General features: G+C 41.4%; 1 protein-coding gene across 3 annotated transcripts in view; it reads left to right on the forward strand.

The window, feature by feature from the left end:
• The first annotated feature begins 8,887 nt into the window (after positions 1-8,887).
• NCOA5 (nuclear receptor coactivator 5) overlaps positions 8,888-26,516 on the forward strand; it is a 30,428-nt gene continuing 12,799 nt past the window's right edge. For 2 of the 3 annotated variants that reach the window (XM_024746811.1, XM_024746813.1), the window contains exons 1-2: positions 8,888-9,041; positions 20,795-20,861. In XM_024746811.1, coding sequence (XP_024602579.1) covers positions 20,824-20,861 — 38 coding nt within the window. In that variant the 5' untranslated portion in view covers positions 8,888-9,041; positions 20,795-20,823. The remainder of the gene's footprint in view (positions 9,042-20,794; positions 20,862-26,516) is intronic. The other variant, XM_024746812.1, reaches the window with a different exon arrangement.

A 26,516-nucleotide genomic window follows, 5' to 3' on the forward strand; every position in this document is an offset into this window, starting at 1 on the left:
TAGAAGAGCACAGTTCTATGAGTGTGCAATAGGCTGGCAAACTACGACCAGCTAATGCTCATTGAGCAGTACATGGCAGGCACTGTTCTAAGTGTTTTAAATATGTTAACTCAGCAACATTCACAATAATCCTTCGAAATAGGTCTTTTTACTATCTCTATTTTACAAAGGAGGAAACTGAGGCACAGAGAGGTTAGGTAACATGCCCAAGGTCACACAGCTAGTAAATGGTAGAGCCAGGATTTGGACCCAAGTAGTCTGAATCCATAATTTGTTCTCCTAGCTACCATGCTATACTATCTCTCTACTCTGAATGGAGAGGGGGAGTGAGATTTAAATTAAAGCCCTCAGGATGAATAGGAGTTAAAGATGTGGCAGAAAAGGGAGGAGAGGGAATGGGAGGGTCAAAGGTCCTGAGGTGGAAAGAATGCTGTGAATGTAGGGCCTGAAATAACACCAATGGGGCTGCAGGTTGGAAAGCAAGGGGAACAGTGGTGTAAAATGAGGCTGGATGGCAGAAGGTTTCCAGATCTTGCAGGGCCTTGAAGGCAGTTTTATCGTTATCCTAAAGGACAATGGGAAGTGACAATCAGATTTCTTATAAATATGTATGTATACAAACAAACTCTAGCTGTAGAAGAGAAAGAATTGGAGGCAAGAAAAGTGGAAGCAAGGAGCCTCGTTTGGAGGTAAGCTAGGAGTGATGATAGTTTGGACTGGGTGGTGGCCAGAGGTACCTAGAGAAGGTACCTAGAGAAGTGGACAGATTTGAGAAAGACTTGGGGTCAGGTGCACTGAATGTGGAGGCAAGGGATAACTCTGGGACAGACTCTATTTCCCAGAGACAGCCAGAGCTATATCTCCGATCCACACACTCTTCTTTTTTTTTTTTTTTAACTTTTTATTTGATATTGGAGCAGAGTTGACTAACAATGTCGTGTTAGTTTCAAGTGTACAGCAAAGTGATTCAGTTATACATGTACATGTATCTATTCTTTTTCAAATTCTTTTCCCATTTAGGACGTTACAGAATATTGAGCAGAGTTCCCTGTGCTGTACAGTAGGTCCTTCTTGGTTATCCATTTTACATATAGCAGTGTGTACATGTCAATCCCAAACTCCCTAACTATCCCTTCCCCCCACCTTCCCCCTGGTAACCATAAATTCATTCTCTAAGTCTGTGAGTCTGTTTGTTTTGTAAATAAGTTCATTTTCTATCATTTCTTTTCAGATTCTACATATAAGCGATATCCTTTGATATTTCTCTTTCTCTGTCTGACTTACTTCACTCAGTCTGACAATCTCTAGGTCCACCCATGTTGATGCAAATGGCATTATTTCATTCTTTTTAATGGCTGAGTAATATTCCATTGTATATATGTACCACATCTTCTTTATCCATTCCTCTGTCGATGGACATTTAGGTTGCTTCCATGTCTTGGCTATTGTAAACAGTGTTGCAGTGAACATTGGGGTGCATGTAGCCTTTTGAACCATGTCTTTCTCTGGGCATATGCCCAGGAGTGGGATTGCAGAATCATACGGTAGCTCTATTTTTAGTTTTTTAAGGAACCTCCATGCTGTTCTCCATAGTGGCTGTACCAAGTTACATTCCCACCAACAGTGTAGGAGGGTTTCCTTCTCTCCACACCCTCTCCAGCCTGTATTGTTTGTGGATTTTTTGATGAGAGCCATTTTGACTAGTGTGAGGTGATATCACATTTTGGTTCTGATTTGCATTTCTCTAAGAATTAGCGATGATGAACATCTTCTCATGTGCCTCTTGGCCATCTGAATGTCTTCTTTGGAGAAATGTCTATTTAGGTCTTCTGCCCACTTTTGGATTGGGTTGTTTTGATGATATTAAGCCTCTTCACACACTCTTCTTACAGTGGGACCATGCTATTCCTCTCATGGAGAGGTGGGCCTATGTTCCTTCCCCTTGAATCTGGGCAGCCTCATGAGGCTATACGACTTCCAAGGCAATGTCATACAAGGCCATACAGCTCCTGCCTGGTTCTTTCAGCCACTCTCTCAGAGCCCTGAGCTCCATTTAAGGAGCACAAGTGCTCTGAAACCACCATGCTGTGAGGAAGCCCAAACTAGCCCATGTGGAGAGACCACGTGGGGAGGCCCTGAGACTATGTGAAGCGAGATGTCCAGCCAGCCTGCAGCGACTCCATCCCCCTGCTGTTCCAGCTGCAGCCACTATCTGACTAACTCTGAAGCAGAACTTCTCAACCAGGCCCTTCCCAAATTCCTGATTCCCAGAAACGATGAACAAGGATAAAATGGCTGCTTTACATCACTAAGTTAGAATCTGGAACACTCATCCTTCAGATTTTGTCTCTACTGACTTGGCCGGTTTTCCAGTTCTAAACCTGGTAAGAGAGATTCAACATTCTCATTTGGGGTTATTTGTAAGGGACTCTGAAACATGGTAACTAGCATTTACTTATGCTATCTCTGCAATTTTAATTACCCAGCCCAGTGGTTTGCAAATCTGGGAGGGTTTTTTTAACAAAAAAATGGATTCTCAAGTTCTACCCTAGACTCGCTGAATCATAATCGCCAGGAAAGAGTGAGCCATTGACTCAGCTGAACTGTCTTACTCTCTGATATTATCCTTAAACAGTTTTATGATTATTATATTTATATTCTATTTCTATACCCCAACCTGTGTAGGCAAATTAGGAGATGGATCCTTTGAGAATTTCAAGGGAAGGGAGGCATTAATCAGTTTCCCTGGTCATCTGAGGAGTACAAACAGCATTCAATTACCTATGTCAAAGAATTCTCTTTAAATGTTTTCACTAGTATATTTTACATGGCTCTGGAAATAAAATAACTAAATATATTCCATCTAGAGTAACAATAATTGAAATGGTGTGAATCGCCCCAAAAAGGAATACTATGAAAACAATGAATAGCCTTTAATTTAATCCTCCTATAGAAAAGAATGTTCTATTTTATAATAAAGAAAAGATACAAAAATGGCACCTACCTGTGACATCATACATCAAAACCGATCTTAACTGAATTAAAGATTTAGTTATTTAAAAGAAGAAAGTAAATCATGGTAAAATTAGCAAAGGAAAATATATATTTATAAACTTTCTGGAGGGAGGAAAGTCAAAGGTAAAAAATGGGTCAGTTGGGGGGCTTCCCTGGTGGAGCAGTGGTTGAGAATCTGCCTGCCAATGCAGGGGACACGGGTTCAAGCCCTGGTCTGGGAAGATCCCACATGCCGCGGAGCGGCTGGGCCCGTGAGCCATGGCCGCTGAGCCTGCGCGTCCGGAGCCTGTGCTCCACAGGGAGAGAGGCCGCGACAGTGAGAGGCCCGCACACCGCGATGAAGAGTGGCCCCCGCTTGCCACAACTAGAGAAAGCCCTCGCACAGAAACGAAGACCCAACACAGCCAAAATAAATAAATAAATTTATTTTAAAAAAAGGGGTCAGTTGGGCTTCCCTGGTGGCGCAGTGGTTGAGAGTCTGCCTGCCGGTGCAGGGGACACAGGTTCGTGCCCCAGTCCGGGAAGATCCCACATGCCGCGGAGCGGCTGGGCCCGTGAGCCATGGCCGCTGAGCCTGCGCGTCCGGAGCCTGTGCTCCACAATGGGAGAGGCCACAGCAGTGAGAGGCCCGCGTACCGCAAAAAAAAAAAAAGGGTCAGCAAGGCTGTGTTCCTTCTGGAAGCTCTAGGAGGAAATCTGTCTTCTCGCTCTCTCCTGCTTCTAGAGGCCTCCAGCATTCCTTGGCTTATGGCCCCATTCTCCATCTTCAAAGCCAGCAGTGCAGTAACATCTTCTGATCTCTCTCTCTCCCCCTCCCTCTCTCTATCTCTATCTCTGTCTCTCACCCCTGCTCTGCTTTTGTCATATCTCCGTCTCTGACTCTGACCTTCCTACCTCCCTCTGATAAGGGCCCTTGTGATTACACTGGGTCCACCTGGATAATTGAGGACTATCTCCCCACCTGAAGATCCTTAGTCTAATGACATCTGCAAAGTCCCTGTGCCATATAAGGTGACATATCCACAGGTTCCAGACATTAGGCTGTGGACATCTTTTGGAGGACATTATTCTGACTACCACAGTTGCATAGAGCTATCCTGACATAAATGGGTGTGTTGTGGAGGCTGGACTCCCTGATGGCTGGGAGGGACCTTAGGGTGACTGCACTGCATTTCTGGAGCCACCTCTTTCAATGTACAACACACTTGCCAAGTGGGGGCAAAGTCATTCTGATCTGCTTTGTTGGCAGAATCTTGCTTTGAGGAGTATTAGGTCTGTTGGGCTCACCAGGAACTCATTATCATCACAATAAAGTCCCCTCCACCACCACCTCAATGTCCTGGGGAAAAGGACGCACGGACCAGCTTCCAGCGACATTTGTTCCATCTGTGAACAGAGTAGGCCATGAAAAGCCAAGGGCCTCTGTTTTCTAGGGATGATCTAACAACTGTTAGCAAAAGCAAATCTATAGAAAGGTGCAAACCATAATGTCATAAAATAAACCTAGATGAGATCTATGAGCTGATGAGGCCACGTGGTGAGCCAGGCATGATATGTGCTACTTCATTTAATTTAACTTACTTCATACTGACCTTACGAGGTACGTCCTATTCTTATCCCCAACTTACAGATGAAGAAAATGAGACGGGATGCAAACTATTATATACAGAATGGATAAACAACAAGGTCCTACTGTGTAGCACAGGGAACTATATTCAATAGTCTGTGATAAACCATAATGGAAAAGGATACGAAAAAGAATGCATATATACATACGTGTGGGTGTGTGTGTATATATATATACATATATATATACAACTGAACCACTTTGCTGTGCAGTAGAAATTAACACAACATTGTAAATCAACTATACTTCAATAAAATACATTAAAAAATAAATAAATAAGATAATGAGACATGGGAGGTTAAACAACAAGCTCAAGTTTGCCCAGCTAGAAAGTGATAAAGCAGAGTAGTGGACGTGGGACTGTCTGATTCCACAGTCCACATTTGGGGAATCTGGGTGAAGGACATTCAGGAATTCTTCATCCTACTTTAGCAACTCTATTGTAAATCTGAAATTATTTGAAAAATTTCAAAATATTTCTAAGAATCATGAAGTCTAGAGCCAGAGGGTTCCGTGATGTAGTAAATGAGAATTGCACTTAACCTGCAGCCTGTCTGAACTCTGCACGTCCTCCACATCAATAGAAAAAGGCTGAGAAGTGGTCTCATGAGACAACTAGCAGAGCGGGGTGGCAAGAGACTCCTCAGTTATGGAGTGCAGTGCAACCCGGGGGGTCAAGAGCCCAAGTCACTCACCTCCAGTCTCTGTGGCCTTGGGCAAGTCATATCAGCTCTCAGTGCCTCAACTGACTCACCTGTAAGATTGACATACTAATAGTATTTACCTAGGAGAATACCTACATGACATCACAAGAGGGAAGGAATCCTCAGACAAGACACTGAACACTACAAACAGTAAAGGGGAAGATTGAAACATATGACTACATTAAAATTTTAAACTTTTGAATGATGAGATGCCATTAACAAAGTAAATCGACAAACCACAGATAGAAGACCTAACTAACGCAAGATCAGTATCCAGAATATGTAAACAGCTCCTGTGGATCAATAAGAAAAACATAAATAAACCCGTTAGAAAAATGGTCTGGAAATATCAACAGGCAGAAACCTGGATAGCCTGTAAGAAAAGATGCTCAATATCACTAAATTCAAGAAAGTTAAAACTAAAACAACAAAGATATCATTTCACACCTATTGTCATAAGCAAAAATAAATGAACAAAGTCTGAAAATATCAAAAGTTGGCAAAGATATCTAGAAATGGTACTTATACATTGCTGGCAGAAGTACGTATTAACAATTCTTTGGAGAGCAATCTGGCTATAAACCTCCTAAAACTCAAGATGTGATATAGTACAAAGTCATCAGTTCCACTCTTAAGTGTGTATTCTAGAAAAGTATGACATGTATACACAAGGAGGTATGTACCAATGTGTTCAATGTAGCACTCCTTGTAATAGAAGTCTAAGTGTTCCTTAGTACAGATACATAAACTGTGACTGATTCATACAATAAAATACTATGCAACAAAAAAATGCATAATTTAGAGCAGTAGTTCTCAAACGTTAGGGTGCATCAGAATCACCAGAAGGGCTTGGCAAAGGGCAAATTGCTGGATCCTATCCCTAGAGTTTCTGATTCAATGGATCGCGGGTGGAGCCAATTTTTTGCATTTCTAACAAGTTCTCAATGTTACTACTGCTGCTTGCTGGCCGAGGGACCACAATTTAAGAACCACTAAACTAGCTATATGTTTCAACACAGTTAAATCTTGAAAACCTAGTCCAGTTTCCAGCAAGTTGTGAAAAGATACATAATATATCTCTAAACACAGTAAACAATAGCATACAGATTATGGATATTTTTTTTTCTTTATAATAAAGATACAAAATATACCTGAAAATGTATGGAGAGTGATTATCTCTAGAAGAGAGGGGAAGGAAATGGAAGGAGAATCTTAGTAGTGAGTAGAAAGGTATGTGTTATATTATTTTATGTAGTTTAACGCATGTTTGAAATGTTAAGGAATTTTTAAAGTTTAAATTATATAGTATCAGAACAGAATAGAGAACCCAGAAATAAAAATAAAATTTTAAAAATATATAGTATCTATCACATAGAGTTGTTGCGAAGAGTAAATGAGATAATGTGAAACTTCTGGGTGGGTAAAAATAGCAGGATGCAGTGGAGTCACAGAATCTCTGTCCTTGTGTATCTAACCAAAAAGTAATAATAAAAAATTAAGTTAAAGGATACCCCCCAAAATTAAGAGAATTCAACCAAACAGTGAAAAGGGTACAATTTGGACTTTCCTGGTGGCGCACTGGTTAAGAATCCGCCTGCCAATGCAGGGGAGATGGGTTTGAGCCCTGCTCCGGGTAGACCCCACATGCCGTGGAGCAACTAAGGCTGTGTGCCATGACTACTGAAGCTCGTGCTCCTCAACAAGAGAATCCACCACAATGAGAAGCATGTGCACCGCGAAGAAGAGTAGCTCCTGCTCGCCGCAACTAGAGAAAGCCCGCGAGCAGCAACAAAGACCCAGTGCAGCCAAAAATAAATAAATAAATAAATTTTTTTAAAGAAAAGGGTACAACTTTATGGCATAAACATCAAAAAGGGGTAATCAAGGAAAGAAACAGAAGATTCTAAACTGAGTCAGTGTGGTTTTTAACCTGACCCAGAAAAGGATATCAGGAAAGCAGGTGAATCCACAAAATCCTGAGCCTTCTCACCTAGTGAGTGAACAACCTGGGATAAAGGGGAAACTCCTGGGAGTAGAAGTCCCTATCTGCCTTCAGAACCTCTCAGTGGAGTCGGAAAAAAACACACAGCTTCCATTTTCCCAGGTGCCATGATGAATTATGGGAAGGATCTGAAGGCCAAACATATCTGCTCATAGGCATCAGACACACCCTGTACTATTCACAAGGAGAAAGACTAGACAAAAGAGTGGATCCCTATTTCTTTCCTTCAGTTATTTTTGTTTGTACACAAGTGTGATTATTCGCCTAATTCTATCTCTCCACTGCACAGCATCTCCAAGATAGCAGGGATGGGTCTGCCTTTGCTTATGATAGTGCCTAGCAAGTAGGTGTATAATAAATCATAGGGCCACCTAGTAGGTGTATAATAAACATTCAGTGAATAAATCAGTGAAGGAGGGAGCATATGAGTTGGTGTCAAAGAAATCTGATTTCCCATAGTGTTCAAATTTCACAGCCACGAGAGAGAGTCATGGACATATACACACTAACAAACGTAGTAAGGTAGATAGCTGGGGGGAAGCAGCCGCAAGGCACAGGGATATTAGCTCGGTGCTTTGTGACAGCCTGGAAGGGTGGGATGGGGAGAGTGGGAGGGAGGGAGACGCAAGAGGGAAGACATATGGGATCATATGTATATGTATAGCTGATTCACTTTGTTATAAAGCAGAAACTAACACACCATTGTAAAGCAATTATACCCCAATAAAGATGTTTAAAAAAAAAAAAAAAAATTTCACAGCCACCGTTTTTATTTTGCATGAACTATTCACAAGGAGAAAAACTAGACCCCATGGGGTCTGGGGCATTTCCTAACTAATAAAAAAGCCTACCTGATTCACATAGCCATCGGTGTGATTAATAGAGTGTATTTACAATTGTGTGAGCAAATTCTATTCCTTGTGACAAATATATTCTACAGATTAAATGAACAATACAACATTTTACATGCTTCATGGTCAACAACTACATTCTGGGAAATTTCTTTTTGACACTGAATGAATATTCCAGAAAGAAATAAATAATTCAAAAAGAACCTGTGACTATATCACCAGAATCCTTTTGCCTCTTGTTAGTGAAACTAATAGGACACACAGCCTCTTTAAATGTAAATTTAAATAAAACATTTTCTCTACCTCTCTGCTCTCTTTGTTCCTTGTGATCCGCAGATTACGGGAATATATATACTAGTCTCCAATACACACATCTATAGGTGTTGAGTTTTATGCAAGACGAAATCAAGGTATTCTAGGATTTAAATGATCTATTTCCACAGTTAGAGAGGAAAGAAAGTACTCTGAACATCAGAAGAAAGGCGAAGCCCTTTAGGGGGAGGGGACCAGGACTGGGACCCATCCTCAGCCGGGGACGCCGTTACTAGGCAACCCCTCGCGTTCTCAACCACCGCCCGAGCCACTTCCACGCCCTCATTGCTAAGGAGATCGACGCTCCAACTCAGCCCTGCCGCAAACCTGCGCGCTCTTGCGACATTGCCGCGCCTGCCGCTGCGTGCGCGCCCTCTGCCCCCACTCTCCGCCCCGGCCGCCATTGCCTCGTGCCCGCGCTGGTCGGTTGGTGGCGCCTTTGTCCTACGGCGGGCAGGTGGGCTGAGGCGGAGGCGGCAGCGGCGGGCCTAAGGCGAAGAAGCGGCCGGGAGCCCGCCGCGCTGGTAGCGGTGAGTGCCGGGAAGCGGTGGCCGTCCGCCGAGGCGTGGGGCTGACGGGCAGGCGGTTGAGGGGGGCCGGGGCCGGATGGGTAGGCTGAAGCGGGAGGGCCCGCTCGACGCGCGGCCGCGGCCTCGGCTCCTCTCCGGGTGCGCGCGGGGCTGCGCATGCCCGGTGCGGGGCGCGGCCTTCTTTGGCTCCCGTCGGGCACAGGCCCGGCCAGTCGGAGCGGCTGGAGGTGGGCTCCGGGCGGGCGGCGCCGCATTGCCGCCTCCAGTCTGTGCTCGACCCGCCGATAACAGCCCTCCGGGCTCTTCTGTAGGCTAGGGCTGCACACCCCGCGCCCCCTTCTCGAAACGTGAAGTCGCTCGCCTGCGGGTCCTCAGCGAGTCGGTGGCGCAGTCGGGATTCGAACCTGGGACGAGGTGGCCGGCCTTACCGGGCGTTCCGCTGGGCGCGTGGCGCCGGGCGGCGAACCGAATGCTCTGTCCCCCATCGCCGCCGCCCGCCTCGCGGCCCCTTGATAGCATCCTCGAGGCGTCTCGTTGTTATGTGACACCCTCCCCCCACACACACGTTTTATAACGCGGACCCGGGTCCCGAAAACGGGGAAAGCAACCGGGCCCGCGGTTACCCTGGCAACTAGCGACCGAGCCAGCGTCCCAACCGGCTGGCTCTCTTTCTCTGGACCCCGGACACTTTCCGCACCCGGACGACCCGCCGGGGGCTTTTTTTAGAACGGCGTTTCCCCTGTTTCAGTCTCTCGCGTTGCACTTTAATGTCCGTGTACCCATTGTACTGCTGTTTATTTACCAAATGTTACTTTTTTCTTCTTTAAACTGACTCTTTTCTCCTTATTAAATATATTTGTTTAAGGTGGAAACGTAAATCACGAAGCGTATGATGGAAAGCCAGTTATTTTTCTAATGCTCATAAAGAAATAAATACTTATGTATTAAAATAAACAGTGCGTCCTGATTCCTCCTGAAATTATTCTGCGTTCCACGCCCTGGGAAACGCTGCGCTAGGAGTATGGGGTTAATTGTGCTCCTTCTGCGTTTACCTCTGTGCACAGAATTGTTCCCTGAGGCATAGCAGATTCCATGAAATGCCCCAGGGTCTGCGGGGATAATAATGTTGTAAGCTTTCTCGTTGTAAAGTGTTCTCGTTATTGACTTAACGCGGGATGGTCCCAGAGAACTTCAGGGACTGCGCTCAAGGGCATCCGGTGCGCCTCCTCAGTTTTCTTGTAGCATCGTGGTGTGGTAGCTACCGGACAGTTCAAAAAAGATGTTTCTGCCAGCGCCGATGGATTTGGCTTTTGACAACTCTAGGTTTAATGTTTTCTGTATGAGTCAGTCTGGGTGTGAAAACTAACTTTGGTGTTGACTTTTCCAAAACAGTAAAGCCCAAGCTTTGCGCTGTGAATATTTGGAGATCACTTGGCTATATTTCGACATCAGTTTCTTCCTTCATTCTGATTTCTTTGCCTTTCTTTTAGCTCATCTGTCACTCTCCAGATATTCTTTGAAACCTCTGACAGTCTTTTAACCTAAAACATAGAAACAGTGATTTTCCTTGTAGGCTGTGCTGGAGAAGGCCCGGTGGAAGGAATTTTTCTAGGCGCAGGTTGTTCAATGGCACACGCCTCTGAACACCACACTTTGAAGGAGGCATTGGTGAATTAACTTATTCATTAGTTAACCGTCTGTTCCTATTTGCAGTATGTCCATAAGCTCTGTTTTTGTGTGTGAGAGAGTAGATTGACTCTAACTCACTGAGAGAAAAGTCAGCATAGGCCATTCAAGGGTTTTTTTCCCTCAAAGGCTGTGTGAAAAATCCATATTCCTTGGGATTACTTTGTATGAGCACAGTGTAGAATTTACGGAAGGCTAAGGTAATTTTCTTCACATTTCTAAGCAGCAGTCCTGTGTGGAGAAGAAATGAGAATGTTATTTTACTCCAGTCAGTTTCAGAACTTCAGCAAATGGAGCCTCATCTACCAGTGCTCCAAGGCTAAGAATAAACATTTTTTGGAAAGGCTTTAGAAGTGTGATGAGAAGGAGCACCTGATGGTTTGAAACTTCATTTTAAATAACCATTGCAAGCATTCATTCTCTATGGCCTGCAGATGGCAGTGCCTTTGTACAGCTTATTATTTTTGTGCAAATTGGTGGAGTTCAGTTGTGCTTTTAAGAGTGGAAAACCTTTGGAGGAAGTATATTTAATATTTTATTCTGTTCTGTTTACATTGTTTCTTTGTGTTTTTTTTTTGTTGTTGTTGTTGTTTATTGCGGTACGCGGGCCCCTCACTGCTGCGGCCCCTCCCGTTGCAGAGCACAGGCTCTGGACGCGCAGGTTCAGCGGCCATGGCTCACGGGCCCAGCCGCTCCATGGCATGTGGGATCTTCCCAGCCCGGGGCACGAACCCGTGTCCCCTGCATCAGCAGGCAGACTCTCAACCACTGCGCCACCAGGGAAGCCCTGTTTCTTTGTTTTTGACTCTCCGCACTAGGAATGAAACATATTCCTACACTCACTATTACTCTTGGTGGTAATGATAACATACAACTAGCAGTGCTTACGGTTCACAAAGCAGGTTTACAAATACCAACTCATTTTCTCCTGCCAATCTTCTTGTGAGACAGGTAGACCTGTCTTATTGTTATATCTTTTTTGCATATGAGGAAACAGTGGCTCAGAGAGGTTATATTTCTTGCCCAAATAACATATTAGTAGAACATATTCAAGAAATTATTGAAGGTAAAAGATTTTGTGGTCAAGCAAAATTGGGAATTGTTGAGGTAAAGCATTGTTCTTACTCCAGAACTTCACAGAGGCTTTAATATACTAAACATGTACAATGTAGATGTCCAAGAGAGGAAGGTATTGTGATGCCTTTCTCTTGCTCTCCTCCTACGAACATCCTATGGTAGTAGTGTTCCTCCAAACTGACCACTCTTTCTTCTATTCTCGGTTTGCTGTCTGTACCTTGCCGTTAACTAATGATTACCATATGTCTTTAAGACAAATATTTTTAAAGCTCTATCAGCCTTTTTGTGCCAAAAGATTTGTCCTATGAACAGCGTACACATTGTCCAGACTATTCAGTTACTTGAAGTAAACTATCAAGAAGTTAAAAGAGCAGTGACCAACAGAAAATTACCCTCTGTGTAATTCTCATTAATGAGAGGCATTAAGGAAAGGATCAGGGTAAGGCCACTGGCTGAAGCAGCAGCACATTAGGGAAATATGAACTGTACTGACAGCTAAATATATAATACCAGCATGCCTGCTGCTTTTTAAATGGTGGTTTTATTACCACCAGATACGAGTATTTATAGGGATGGTCATTTTCATTCTTTTCCTGTCACTAAAAAATAAAAGATAATAGGTCAACTGGACCAATTACTTTTATGTTAAGAAAATAATTCCCCTCAAAGAATCAGAACTTTTCCAGACCATAAGACTCGTTTCCCTTTATTTCGTGTTCAAAACATTATTGTTGACCTATGCAAAGACCAACAACTTTAGGCAAAGAGCAGGGGAACTTAAGTTGCATTAGTGAACAGTTATAAAGCAGAGTGTCTTATAACTTCAGTTCTAAAAAATATCTTGAGTGGTCCCCTGGTTTGGATCTGGAATGATTGAATTACTGAAGGTTAGGTTGATTCTGCAATTAGTGGGCAAGCTTTAAAGAACTTTGAATTGTAAGTACTTTGGCTTGAAGTTGCATACTTAATCATGCAGTTGGAGATTGAGATAGTAATAACAAGTATTTAGGGTCAGAGATGATACAAGAAATTTATTTTTAATCTCTATTCAGAAATTACTTTTGATATCCAAAAGAAAAAATAGGAAAAACATGACTTTCGCTCAATTTTACAACTTAGAGTTATAAATATATAATTGAACTTTTTTGCAGCCTTTGGTAAACTTACAGTAGGACAGCATCAGAGTCACTAGAACAGCTTTTTGGAAATACAGATTCTTGGATGCAGCTCCCCACCCCAACTCCTAACTGACCTATCTTTGGAAGAGAAAGCTAGAGAATCTGCCTTTCAGAAGCCACTCGTGCAGTTTTTATGTACGTTAAACTTTTGAGAACCCCCGATTTAGGACTTTAGAAAATGAGCTTTCACTGAAAATGGAAGGTTGAAGCAGGTTCTAGTACTAATCTACTTGTATAAGATTACTAATGGGAATTGACAGCTCTGGTTTATGGTTGAGTTTCCGTTAATGCGTTTGTTTTAAGAGAGACATTAATTTTAACTATAAATGTTTTTTGGCTTCATAGTTTGAACTAGAGGTAAGAAGAATAGTTACAATGTCTGGAGTTTTCAATATTTTAATCCCTTCCATTCACATCAGTCAGATGCTTTCATCTTATGGAGAAGAAAGCAGACCTACCAAGATTGCATGGTCTGCTTAATAACTTTAGATTTGCTTCACTTTGCTTGTAATAGTGTGAATGTGAAATTATATGTATGTGTCCATTTTTCTCTTTGTTGCATTTAGGTATGAAAGCAAAATGCCTCAGAAGTTCTAGCCCCTGCCAGCAAAACTATACTGGCAGCTCTAGTTTGCAGAATTTAGAGAGAACTTTAATGGGTAGTTTGACCTTTTTTAGCCAAAGAAGTGGATAACATGCTGTTAAAAAGTGGCAAGCTTGGTGGTTAATATTTTTCCTGCCAGTTTATAACTACAGGATTGGAAAAAGAAGCTTAAATTTTCAGGATACTTTTTAAATGATCAGATGAAATTGAAGGGAAGTGATGGACTGTACACTCCTTGTGGGGGGAGGGGGCACTGACCTTATAATTGGATATTATTATTACCTTTAGCACTAGGGAAACTTGGGTTGATCCCATTTCCTTTGGAGGTTGCTATGTGATTATGCTTTCTATACTGTTTTCAGGGATTGTATTTTTACAGATTTTAGCCATTGTGACATGTTCTTTGTAACATGTTTATGAGCTATTTCCCCTTGAACACAGGAGTTTAGAAGGGTTTTTAAATGGAGAACCTAATTATATGTTATGCATAAACTACAGGGATAAATAGATAATAGAGTAGTACTGTAGTTCCCAAATACCTGCCAAGAATCACCTGAGAAACTTGTTAAAATGCAGATTCCTAGGCTCCATCCTCAGATTCTAAAAGTTTGAGAAGGGTCTAGGAATCTGATTTTTAAACATCTTCTCAGATGGCGCTGATGTATCTTCATTAAAGAAACGTGATGTGGAGAGTGAAAAGAATATATATATAAACGAAGGGAGAGGGCGAGGAGTTGTTTAATGGGTATAAGAGTTAGTTTTGCAAGGTGAAAAAATTCTGGAGACCTGTTGCACAACTGTGTGAACATGCGTAACACTACTGAACCATACACTAAAAATGGTTAAGGTGATAAGTGTATATGATGTGTTTTTTATCACAATTAGATTTTTTTTTACGATATTAGAAAAAAATGAGGAAGAGCGGTTTGTTGGTTGTTTCTTCGTAATCAGTGGATTGTTGCTATTAAATACTGATTCCTCTGGCCATCAGTTCATTTTATATCCCTTTATTGAAGGTAAAATCATAACGTTTTAAATATTTTTCTCCCACATGGTCCCTTCAGTGTCAAACCAATGATCCTTGAAGGACATTATTATAATGGGCAGTATTTTGAATGTCTGAGGTTTAAATACATTGTTTTTTTGAATATACATAACAGTAAGCCTTCCTTAATTTGGCTTCACCAAAACTCTGTTTATGGTAGTTCAGCGCATAGACTCCTAACAGGCCCTCTTGCCACCAATTTCTTCCTTTGCCATGGCAGAGTTTTTTGTTATCTAGTTTACTCTGGCTTGCATCTGTAATTTCTCTCTTTTCCTGCTCCTATCCTCCCATCCCCTACATTAAACTCCTACGGTATTTCTAACTTATGTCCTTCACACCACTCCTTTCCCTTTGCATGTGCTGTAGTGACTTCTCTCTTTCTGGTAAACTTCTGCTCATTCTTCAGGACTCATTTTAAATGTTACTTTTAGGCCTTCCCACCTCCTCCACCTCTCCCTTGCCCCCTATTCCTCCCAGTCTTCTCTCTGCCCTGCCACACACATACACATAGTTAGGCCTTCATTATCTCTGCCACAATTCCACTTTAAATTATATTGTGATTATATACATGTGCCTCTCTCCTTTATTAAGCAGTGAACTCCTTTAAGGCAGAGACTTTAGCCTTGTTGTTTCCCTATATCTTAAGACCTAGTATAGAGTGTGACACGTGGTATGTATAGAAGCATTTGATGTACTGTACTTTTTAAGTTCATTAATTTAGTTCTCTAAGGATCTCTACTTGTACAGTTTACTGAAATTTTACCTGTTTTAAATACACCTGTATTTTGAATTTTTTGTAGGTACAACTTTTTTAGTAGTTTAGATTAGCTCAACCTTTGTCAATCCAAATTAGTGAGCTTTTTCTCTTAGCTGATAATCTTGAATCAATATAACTAATACAGGTAGAATATCCACTTTATCAGGTTCAGAGAAATTAAGTGACTTGACTAAATCCGCCCCCACCCCGCCAAAGTAGGACTAGAACTCAGATTTGCTGATCCAAGCCAAGTGTTCTTTTCTCAAAAGAAGTCAGAAGGGCCAAAAATTAAATGTTGACAGAGAATTTTTGTCTGAGAGGTTGAAGTGAACAGAATGTCAGTAGCAAAAGCCAGAAACATTGTGGTTTGAGGTGATAGAAATCGAAGTTGTAATTGAATAAGCAGGTCCTATCCTATTGAGTGTCTGGGGCACTTACACATTGCAGTGACCAGCATAGACTGTGCCTTTTCCAGATACCATCAGCATTTGATCAGGGAGTCCTCGCCAGTATTTAGAATGGAAATCAGGTCTTTCTACTCCCTGTTGGAGTCAGCATAACATGTTTAAGCACTTTAGTGTCAGACACACCTGGTTTTGAGTTCTAGCTCTGCCTTTTGATCATCTTGTGACCTCAGCTAAGTCACTTAATTTCTCTAAACTTCAAATTTCCTCATTCACAAAATAGAGATCATAATAGTACTTAACTCCAAGAGTTGTAGAAAGGATTGCATGAGATAATGCACATAATGTTCTTACGCAGGCTCTTTCCCCCATTCCTGTTCCCTGGAATAATATTCTAATACCATTAAGGGCATAATAATTATTTTAATTAGAAATTGAAGGAGATAATCAAATATGAGGGAACGTGTAGTTTTCAAAGTGAGCTTAAAGGATTTAGAAACAGCAAGCAGGGCATTCTCTTATCCCTGACTCTTTACAGTATAACTCATTATGATATCCCTGATGTTACAATATATCATCAAAGTCATCTTCATAAGTATAGTTTCAATGAGAAGTCCTGTCCTTTCCCTTCCCAGTTTTAGGAGTTACTGTGTGATATCCACTGTCTCATCAGTATGGTTTTCCAAGTACATCACCTTTGTCATCATGTATCTCCAATTTAATAATTCCTGATTGTTGGTTGGTTTTCAACTAGACCTTTTGGCAAGCTTTATTTCATTTGTAATCACTTATTGAAATTGTAGTGAATTCCCTGGCGGTCCAGTGCTATTAGGACTCTGTGCTTCCACTGCAGGGGGCCTGGGTTCAATCCCTAGTCAGGGAACTAAGATCCAGCAAGCCCTGTGGCGCAGCCAAAAAAAAAAAAAAAAGAGAAGAAATTGTATAGGCTTCTGGGTTATTTCAACCAGTCGTGGTACTGTCAAATGTTGTGGTTCAAAATGCACTTGTTTAAAGTAGTTCTCACTGTTTTCCATTGTGATAGTCTTTGAAGTATAAAAATTGGTTTTAAGGTGAAAAGAATTATTTTACAGTGATACAGTTAAAAAATAGAGCATGGGGCTTCCCTGTTGGCACAGTGGTTAAGAATCCGCCTGCCAGTGCATGGGACATGGGTTTGAGCCCTGGGCCGGGAAGATCCCACGTGCAGCGGAGCAACTAAGCCCGTGCGCCACAACTACTGAGCCTGTTGTGCTGTAGAGCCCGCATGCCACAACTGCTGAGCCCACGTGCCACAACTACCAAAGCCCGTGCACCTAGAGCCCGTGCTCCGCAACAAGAGAAGCCACTGCAATGAGATGCCCGTGCGCCGCAACAACGCAGCCAAAAGTAAATAAATTAAAAAAAAAAATAGAGCCAAAGCAGTTTCTGATACTATGATTGAAACATGCATTTTTATTTATAACATATCTAAGAACCATTGTGTGAACCCTGTCTGGCATATTAGTCTAAAACAAAGTTGTAGATTAGGCATTGTGTCTTCCTTTGGGAGTTCTTTACCCCATTCTTTTGTGATTTAAAATAGCTCTGCCACTTCCTGTATAACATTATGTTTTCCAGATTTTTTTCCCATTTTTTCCATTTATGTAAATCCCTTCAATTGATGCTGTTTTTCTTGTCTAAAAATTCTTACCTGAGTAGTACTTTTAACTGTTTTCACCCATTGGAAATTATAGATATTCAGGTGAAAGTTAAGCACCTTGTGGTGATGGTGATTTTGAATGGCATTCACATTGCTAATAAATTGACAAAGTATAGAACTACCAGCCAAACTGAGGTGGAAGAGACACTAAGAGACTGAGTTGGCCCGGATAAAGTAAAGCAGGAGGGAAAAGAAGCGCCATTTCTTCCCTTTTCTATGCAGAGGAGGCATTCCACCTCTCCTTGGAGGCTCTTAAGTTACCACTGCCCTCTTGTTAATTATATTCTCTCCAATTTTGTTTCCCACCTAATGTCCAGAAAGATTCCCAAATTGTCTTTCCATCTGTTTTCCCTTCTCCTTTACATTAATATTTCTGTTTCCTTGGTGTAGATTATGTATCTCAGTAAGGATTAAGAAATAAAATAATCTAATTCAACTAATTAATACAAAAGCCTCCTTTACCAGTCCCAGTATTTTCATTTTCAGAGAGAAACTTGTTCAAATGAACCTCCAATTGATGAGTTTTCAAATTGTTTGACAGAAAATTGGGATGGAGCAAGGTTTTTTTTTTCTGATTCTTTAAATCTTTGCTGTACCATGATAAGCCCCCTGAAGTTACTTCCACTTTTGGTAGCTTCTGTAGTCTACCTGTATTTCTGAACTCCTAGGTTTTCCAAAAGTTCTATGTGCATATATGTTAGGATTTTTTCTGTATGGGAATTGGTGGTGATAATAGTTTTTCATAACTCTCACTGAAAACCCCTCCACCTCTACCCTAACCTGAGCAGTGAGTCCGCTTAGATGGCAATGAGACTATCAAAATTTTCCAGGTCTCATTTTCTCCATATCTTACTCAAGATGGAGGTTTAAGGAACTCTTAATAGGAATGAATAAACAAACACTTGACATACCACACTAAAAGTTTGCTAACTCCTAAAATTAAGAAAATAGTCTAAGAATTCTCTTTTTTGCAAAAGAAACGTAAGCCACACCATCCAAATATAATTCTTTTGTACTACTCCATGAAAATAGATACTAGGAGGCAAATTACAATCAGAATCGTTTAAAGATATAATCTTGAATTTTTAAATCTTTCAAATGATTGCAAAAAAATTTCACCAACTTCAAAGGAAAATATTTACCTCCTTCATTCTAACTGGAACCAGTTTTGCTCCAAAGGTGTATGGTACACGACTACTTTGGTCTCCCCAGTCCTGTATATAATGGCCCTCACAGAATTGGGTATAATTATACAATGTAGTAGTCCTTTTCATATGATGAGGGCAAAATTATATAGTATTTACAGACACCGATTAGAGTAGTACCATATGTTCCATACTGTCACCTAAACATTTGCCAGGTCAAGTCAATGTTTAGATGAGTTTTCTTCATTCACAAGGCCATTTAATAATACATGGAATCCTGCTGGGAAATATGGTACCTATTTATTTATTTTTAAATAGCTATTTATTTGGTTGCTCCGGGTCTTAGTTGTGGCAAGTGGGCTCCTTAGTTGCGGCAGGCGGGCTCCTTAGTTGCAGCTTGTGGGCTCCTTAGTTGTGGCATGTGAACTTTTAGTTGTGGCATGCATGTGGGATCTAGTTCCCTGACTAGAGATTGAACCCAGGCCTCTTGCTTCGGGAGTGCGGAGTCTTATCCACTGCGCCACTAGGGAAGTCCCTATGGTACCTGTTTAAAAGAATCTGCACACCACCAACACCACTCCCCATGTATTCCAGTGATACTTTGAAAACTACTTAAATAAAGACATTACATTTGTCTCTGAATCATAGTCACCGTGTATTAGAAAGCACTACAAAGTAAGTGAGCAGACTAGGTCAGTAGGCCCTTCTAAACCTGAAATGATACTCTTCACAATTATATATAAAAGGAACTAGATACTCCCTGTAAGACCTGTCATCATACAACATGTAATTCAGGCCTCAGTGAACTTTAAGGGTTGTAACTTGTGACATGCAGTACCAAACCCATGGTCAGGTATTACTGGCCAAGTCCTTCAGAGAACATATTTTGTTACCTTCAGTTTGGTCAAAAGCCATTCTACTAAAGATAATGGACTTTGACTTAAAATGGAATTGAAGATCATTCTCATTTGAACAGGAACTCAAAAGTTGACAACATAGCAGGGTAAAGGCTATACAAGACCTCTTAAGTTTCGTTATTACTGTGGTCTTTCACATAAGATTCTGGTTAGAATTTTTCAAACACATAATTACTATTTTAAAGCACTCTATGTGAGTGCTTAATACCATTTAATGTCACTAGATACACTGTGAACTGCTTAATATGGAACAAGGAATAAAATTACGCTGCAGCAGAAAGCAGTTTTATTTCTCCATCTACTGAAGTATGAAATCTTTAATGTACTTATTTAAGGCATATAAAAATTGTCAGGTGTTATCTTTGGGCATGGATTGGTACTTTAGATACTTCATCAGTTTTTACTTACATAATGGTGTTTTTGTTATTCAGTTTTTGCAGAGCAGGTTTGTTTTGTTTTTAGCAGGGAGGCTTTAACTGCACAAATTGGCTTTCTGTAAGTTTGTATGTTTCCACTGTTCTTTATCTGGTTGTGTATGCTAGGCTTCTGTAACGAAAACTTACGATGAGTGTTTTATTACCTAACCTTACTATACCAAATGCCAGTTTTTATTCTTAGGTACTTGCCTATGAGGGTTATAGATGTTAACATGTCATATACTTTGTTTAGAAAGTAATAAATTTCTTTCCTGCATCTCATCCTGGAAGATTCTATCCAGTGGAATGCAACACAAGGCAAACTAAAAGGAGGCCCTGCTTCATGGAATATTCGAAGTTTTAAGACAGTGGATTCCAGCCATTACTTCTTTATAGCATAAAATGGAACTATTTGCCTTTACTCTTTCTTTTTTTTTTTTTTTTAAATTCTCTTTCTTCCTTTCTCCTCCCTCAAAAAAGAATCTTACAGCTGGTTCTCCAGGAGTTTAGAAGACATCCTTTTCCCCTTTCAGAGGGGGCAGTTGTTAGGTTTAGGCTTGGCATAGTGTTAAAGCATTGACATAATCAGTTTTACACAAATTATGTGTTAGCTAGAAAACTAAGGGACATTCCCTACAAAGCCATGACGATGTACTGCCGTAACTTAATAAAAATTGCCCAAGTGACTGTGCGTCTGCTGAATGGATTTTCTTACACCATCTGGTTGTCATTGTAGTTTTTTTGTTGTTGCTTTCATTTGAAATGTGCTGATGATCTTGTTTTTATTCCGTAGCATTGAACAGATGGGTTGATTATTCTTTTCAGATATTAATAAGGCAGCGGAAAGAAGAAATATGAATACGGCTCCATCAAGACCCAGCCCCACACGAAGGTAAAGTACCCTGAAGCAGTGAGTTACCTTGGGAGAGTTGGGCTCTGGGGAGTTAAGCCCAACTTCGTACATCAAGGGTCTTTTCTTCCCCCCAACAAATCAGAAACGCTCAAGCAAACAATAAGAACATGAACCTTGTGTGAAGGGCCTTGCTGCTTTTTTAAAACTTACATCAGGAGATGCAGAGGAAGCTTTGTGTTTTCCGTGACAAACCCAGCAAGTTCAGCTTGCAACGTAAGTTGCAGGCGATTGGAAGAGGATAAACCTCTGTCTGTCCCCAGCTCACGTGTCAATGGGAGCCTCCACAGCAGGAGGAGTGCCCAAGGGCCGTTGGTGTGTGCTGCGCTGCACTGCAGCAGGCAGCAGAGATTGGACTCTTCGTTCCAAATGGCTGCTGGTCCAGATGTTAACCCAGGTTTACAGAAAGTGCTGCTTGAGAGATTGCTACTGTGCCTGTGCTGCAGATCCCCTGTGTGCTCGCATGCTTGGGTTACTATCAAGGGGAAATAAAAAGGGCAAAACACCCCACCTCTCAGAAGTCTCCCTTTTTCTTAGCTTTCCTGGAAATAAAAGGCATTTCCCCAGATGTTCTTCCACTATTTACAAAAGAGGTAGTCCTGATGTGTATCCTCAAGATGTGCATTAAATTGGTCCCTTCTCTTAAAGAAGAGCCTTATTAACGTTACCATTTATACCAAAGATGAGAATATTGTATTCAAACTGTCTGACTCCGTAAACAGCACACAAGTGGATGTAGTGTGTGCGGTTTTGTGTGGAATGTGGACATATATATCTCATATCTGGTGTCTCTTCATGGCCCAAGTGGATATTCAGTATGGGTTTTGACTTTTCCCCTAAGTAAAACACCAGTTTTCTACCTAAACTATATACCACAGTAAACTACATTTCATATGATAAACTGAACACTGCTGAGTACAATGAATCCTAGTCTGTACTGGTAGCTCCACAGGTCACCTAGGGATATACCCAACTAGCTGGGCATTTACACATAACATACAGTTGTCCTGCTTTGGAACAAAAGCACCTATAGTTTGTTACCTACTTATAGGAAGGAATGGCTGCTGTGTGTTTGGTGTATATGCCCCCACTTGGATGTGAGGATATTTTCTAAGCTACCAGGATTAAATTACGCGTGTCTGTTCTGCAGAGCTCAAACAGACCCTAGAGGCAAAGTAATGCTGCTGATTTCAGTTAGATTCTTTGAGCACTCTGCCTGCACAGAGGAGTTGAGTCTGACACCACAACTGTAGCTACACCAGCTGTTAGGTGGATACCCTGGTCATCCATTGGTTTCACTGCAGAAATGAGCATATACATTGGTATTCTGTTTGTTCTCTCTAACACCATAACGAACACCTGCAGCTTGCAGGTAAATACTGTATTGATTCATTTTGTGTGTATGTGTGAGTATGCTAAAGAACATAAACGAATCCTGTAGAACTTCGGCAAATCCATATAATGTCTGCTTCCGTTGTGCTGCATCTAACCATGCTGCAGATGTTGGGCAGTCCCTTCTGTGTTGCTCCTTGCCCCAGTAAACCTGGAATACAGGTGGCTAAGAGTTTGCATCTGTTGGTCAGAAATATGGGGCTCCACTGGAAGTTGTGGTTGCTAAATGACTTGAAAGGAGATACGGTGTATATCTAATTTCTAAGGGGCTCTAATGTGTGTGTTTCTGAAGTAGGTAGCTTACCAGGAGTGTGGAATTGGTCACTAAAACACTCCATTGGTAAAATCCTCCTCCTTTCTGTTGTCCCCATGATGCTTATGATATCTAGATAATGTTGGTGTGTTTCCGCAGGCAAAAAAGGGGGAGTGCACATCACAGAATACAGAGTAGTTCCCATTTGTGCTATGGGTTGAGAAGAATATTTTATGTCATTCCATTAACAGTATACCTAACCAGATGCTTTTAACATTTCCAGGCGATTGTAGGCATTCAACCTGCATTGGCAATGTAGGGGAAATAACCAACTCACCTGGTTGGAATCCAATATAGCCATTGCCAGGGCAATTTATATTTTAAATTGCATTAAATTTAAAAGATTAATTTCATCCCAACCTAAAATGCCACTCCATAATTTCATCTGTGATAGAAGAAATATTTTATGCTGGTTTTCTTCTTTTAATACCCCCCCCAAGGAAAAACATGCAAACAACATTGGAGGGGGCCTTTTAAAATGTTCTCCTTAACCAGATTTACAAATACAAAGACACGTTACCTTTATGTACCTTTTAATATGTCATCTTCCTCAGAAATAAATTCTAAAATGAGGTTGTTTGGGATGTGGATAGGGCTGTGGCTTCCCACTTTATTTACAATCAATAGAAGGGACAGCTAGGCTAATTCAAATTCCATTAAGAATCAGTCTTCCTTGGTGATAGTCCCTACCTGGATTCCTCATCGTGTTGTTTGCCATGATTAAGTTTCATATAGTCATGCTTAGTAAGTTCGGGGAAGAGGGATGTTCACATTTAGTAAAATCTTTTCTGGGCCCCATTAAAAATCTAAGCAGAGTTTTTTTACATTTAATAAAAATAAAAATTTTCAAACCTTAAAGCCAGATAAATTGAACATTGTGTTCAGAATAGAACGCTAACATTTTGATCATTGCCCTGATCACGAATTATCTCAAGATATACCAATAGGGTAGAAATAAAATACAGTAAGTAGGCAAAGTATGTGGTTAGTCTGGAAGGGGCTAATCATTTCTCTGAGGGTGAACAATGGATAGCACTGTCTTTTTGGGTGCATGCTTCCAATCAGAGCCTTGAGATAATTCCAAGCGAACCAGTATGTTGACAACAATCCAACTGCCTTCATTTGGCAACCCTAATCATTTTATGTGCCCCCAGGCATAGAGAAATGCATTATTAACAGGAAAAAAACCCACTACCTATAGCACACATTTCCCTTAAGTTGTAACTCTGTGTCTTCAGTGTTGCTACTTTTAATAAGAGAATTGTTTTTAAGCATGTTGGCAGGACCTTTGTAACATCTTGTTTTGCTGGACTTTAACCTTGAGTGTCTAAACACCTCAGTATCTTTGGGAGTTTTCACAGGATTATCACCTCTTCAAATGTCTCTGTAAGCCACGGTTCTGCTGGCTTTGCTCTCCGTTCAGTAATATGCCTCCCTAATGACTCCAGCTGTCAGAATGTGGTTCTGACAATATTGGCCCAGCCAAGCACAGAATTCTGCATCAGGGATCCCTGCTCTGGATCAGATTTCAGCCTGAATTCTCATCATTTAATCCTTGGACCACTTCATTGGACTCCATTGTATGCATTGAGTACATTGCATAGTTACCATGCAGCTTGTCTAGCATTGGTGCTAGGCATCAGCCCTTACCTTCCTCAGAGACTGGACCATGATTCTAGTCGTACCTCAGTTCTCAGTTTTCATCTTCAGCTCAACACTTCGGCAGTCCAGGTCTGGAATATATCCTTATGCAGACGTGGCCTCCAAGTGAGACTCTGCATTTCCTAAACCTTCCTGCATGACCTGAAAAAAGGCAAATAGAATTAACTTGTCTACATCAAGAACTCTGCAGAGAATTTCCCTATGTATTTGTGAAGGATGTTAGGCCTGGTGCCTCTTTGGTGAAAATCATCAAGGATTGGTTCATCAAAAATAACCTAATCATCATCAACTATATTTCAGTTCTTTAAAGAAGAAAAGAAATAACCTAACTGTAGACAAGTTTCTTATGTAGCCCGAGGTGATTTCTGTGTATCCACAGTGTTAATTCCTTTGATAACTGCTTGCTCCTTGGGTATGAGACAGCCCTAGCTCTAGGTGGGCTTCACAATTAAAGATTGCAGGCTGTGATTACCTCTGCACTAACACTTAAAGAAGAGCCGTCAGTTCTCAGCAAGTGCCGCCTCTCTCTACCAACAGAAGAGTCGTATTTGTGTTTGAGAAAATCATCAGTGTGCTTCCTAGGGAGAAGCATGGGCACTTATAAAATTGGGATTTGTAATATGTGATATCTCATTGCACCCCATTATCCTACCTGCACCTAATGGCAAAATTCTGTACAAGTCTGTTGTCTCTGTTTCTAACAGCATGGAGCGCATGGTGGGGGATCAAGATCACACAGCAGCCGGCCATTTAGAGAATGGTATTTGTGGACAGTATCTGTGACAGAACAGAAGTACGAAGAGCTGATGAAGGATTTTTTTTTCAGGAGCAAAAAAAAAAAGGCTGGCCTCCCAAGGAAAATATTAATGTGAACAGAAAGAAAAAAAGGAGATGCTGACAAAGAATAGGACAGAGGCCTTCCTCCCTAACCTTCTGTACAGCCAAGGCCAAAGGACACCATCCTGGGCTTGAGGTCTCAGTCTCTAGACAAAGAGAAGCTCAAAGTCCATCAGTTGTCCAAGATAATCATCTTATCAGTAAGCTGTCAAATGCCTAGTGGTCTGCATACCCCTGTCACCCCAGGAAGAGGAGCACTTCTGCCAGAAGCACCTCACTTGCCACGGTTCTTCCCTTCACCCATCCCTCCTTACCTCTCAGATGTTTCCAAATGGTGTGACTTTATTTCTCTCAAGGCAAAGAGTATTTGGCCTTTCCCCCCCTCCTGCTGAATAGCTGAGGAATTTGCAACAGAATTTTAGTGGGTTTTATCATTTGCCTTCAGTTTGTGGACTCTGGTTCTGAAATTTCTTTAACAACTATTCAGTTTCTTTTTAGCCTCTAGTGACCTAGTACCTGAGGGTACAATGCAGTGGTCTCCAGTTAAACACCTCTGGTACTGTGGGATGATACAGTGAACTGTATTCTCCAGAAACTTACTTCTAACCCATTTGTTATCTGAGGTCAAGCATCTCATTGAGCAGGCTTCACTTGCGGCACTCTGGATCCTGCACACTGTACCACCTTTTTGTTACCCGGTTCTTGCTTTGAGAAACATGTTGGGGCCAGAAGCAGGAGCCCTTTTGTTCTGGGGAGTTCTTTGTTTGGGTTCTAAAGTGACCTTAAAGGGTTTTTTGTTTTTGCCTCCAGAAGAGCAGCAGTCTGCCATACTGCTCGTCTTTTGGAGAAAGGAAAAAAGCGTTGCCTTTTCATTTTAGAGAATTACTATCCTCTCTGTCCCTGCTTCTACCACTCCTTTGGTTCTTCCCCATGTGAATATTGTCTCTTCTACATTTTTACCCAGAAGGTAATTGAGGGGAAATTTGTAGTTTTGTTGCACACAGACTTTAGATTCATTGAGGGGAGGAGAGTGCTTGCCTTCCCAAACTGGAAGCATGAACCCAGATTTGGGGAATCTAGGGTGTTATGGTCAACCTCCAGGGAAAACTCTTGACAGGTGAGTAAGGTATTTCAGTGGATTCAAAAGAACGAGCACCAAATATGGCATTTATAATTATCCTGAGTCTGTGAGAAACATGCTCTGACATGGTGTTCTTATCCCTGTCCCCACCCCTGTTTTCACCAGCCCACGGCTTTGTGTGTGGTCTGTGGTCTGTCAAGTTCATGATCCCTTTCAGCCTTGATTGCCAGGGAACACTTGAAATCTGATTCCACCTCTAATAACTGTTTCTAACTGCTCCCCAAGGCAGGTTTATCTGCTGATCATTAATCCAGAAATACTTTACAGTTGTCCCTTTCCATTAGATCCTGGG

This window comes from Neophocaena asiaeorientalis, unplaced genomic scaffold (genome assembly GCF_003031525.2).
Source record: "Neophocaena asiaeorientalis asiaeorientalis breed wild unplaced genomic scaffold, Neophocaena_asiaeorientalis_V1.1 scaffold132, whole genome shotgun sequence".
Taxonomy (NCBI): domain Eukaryota; kingdom Metazoa; phylum Chordata; class Mammalia; order Artiodactyla; family Phocoenidae; genus Neophocaena; species Neophocaena asiaeorientalis.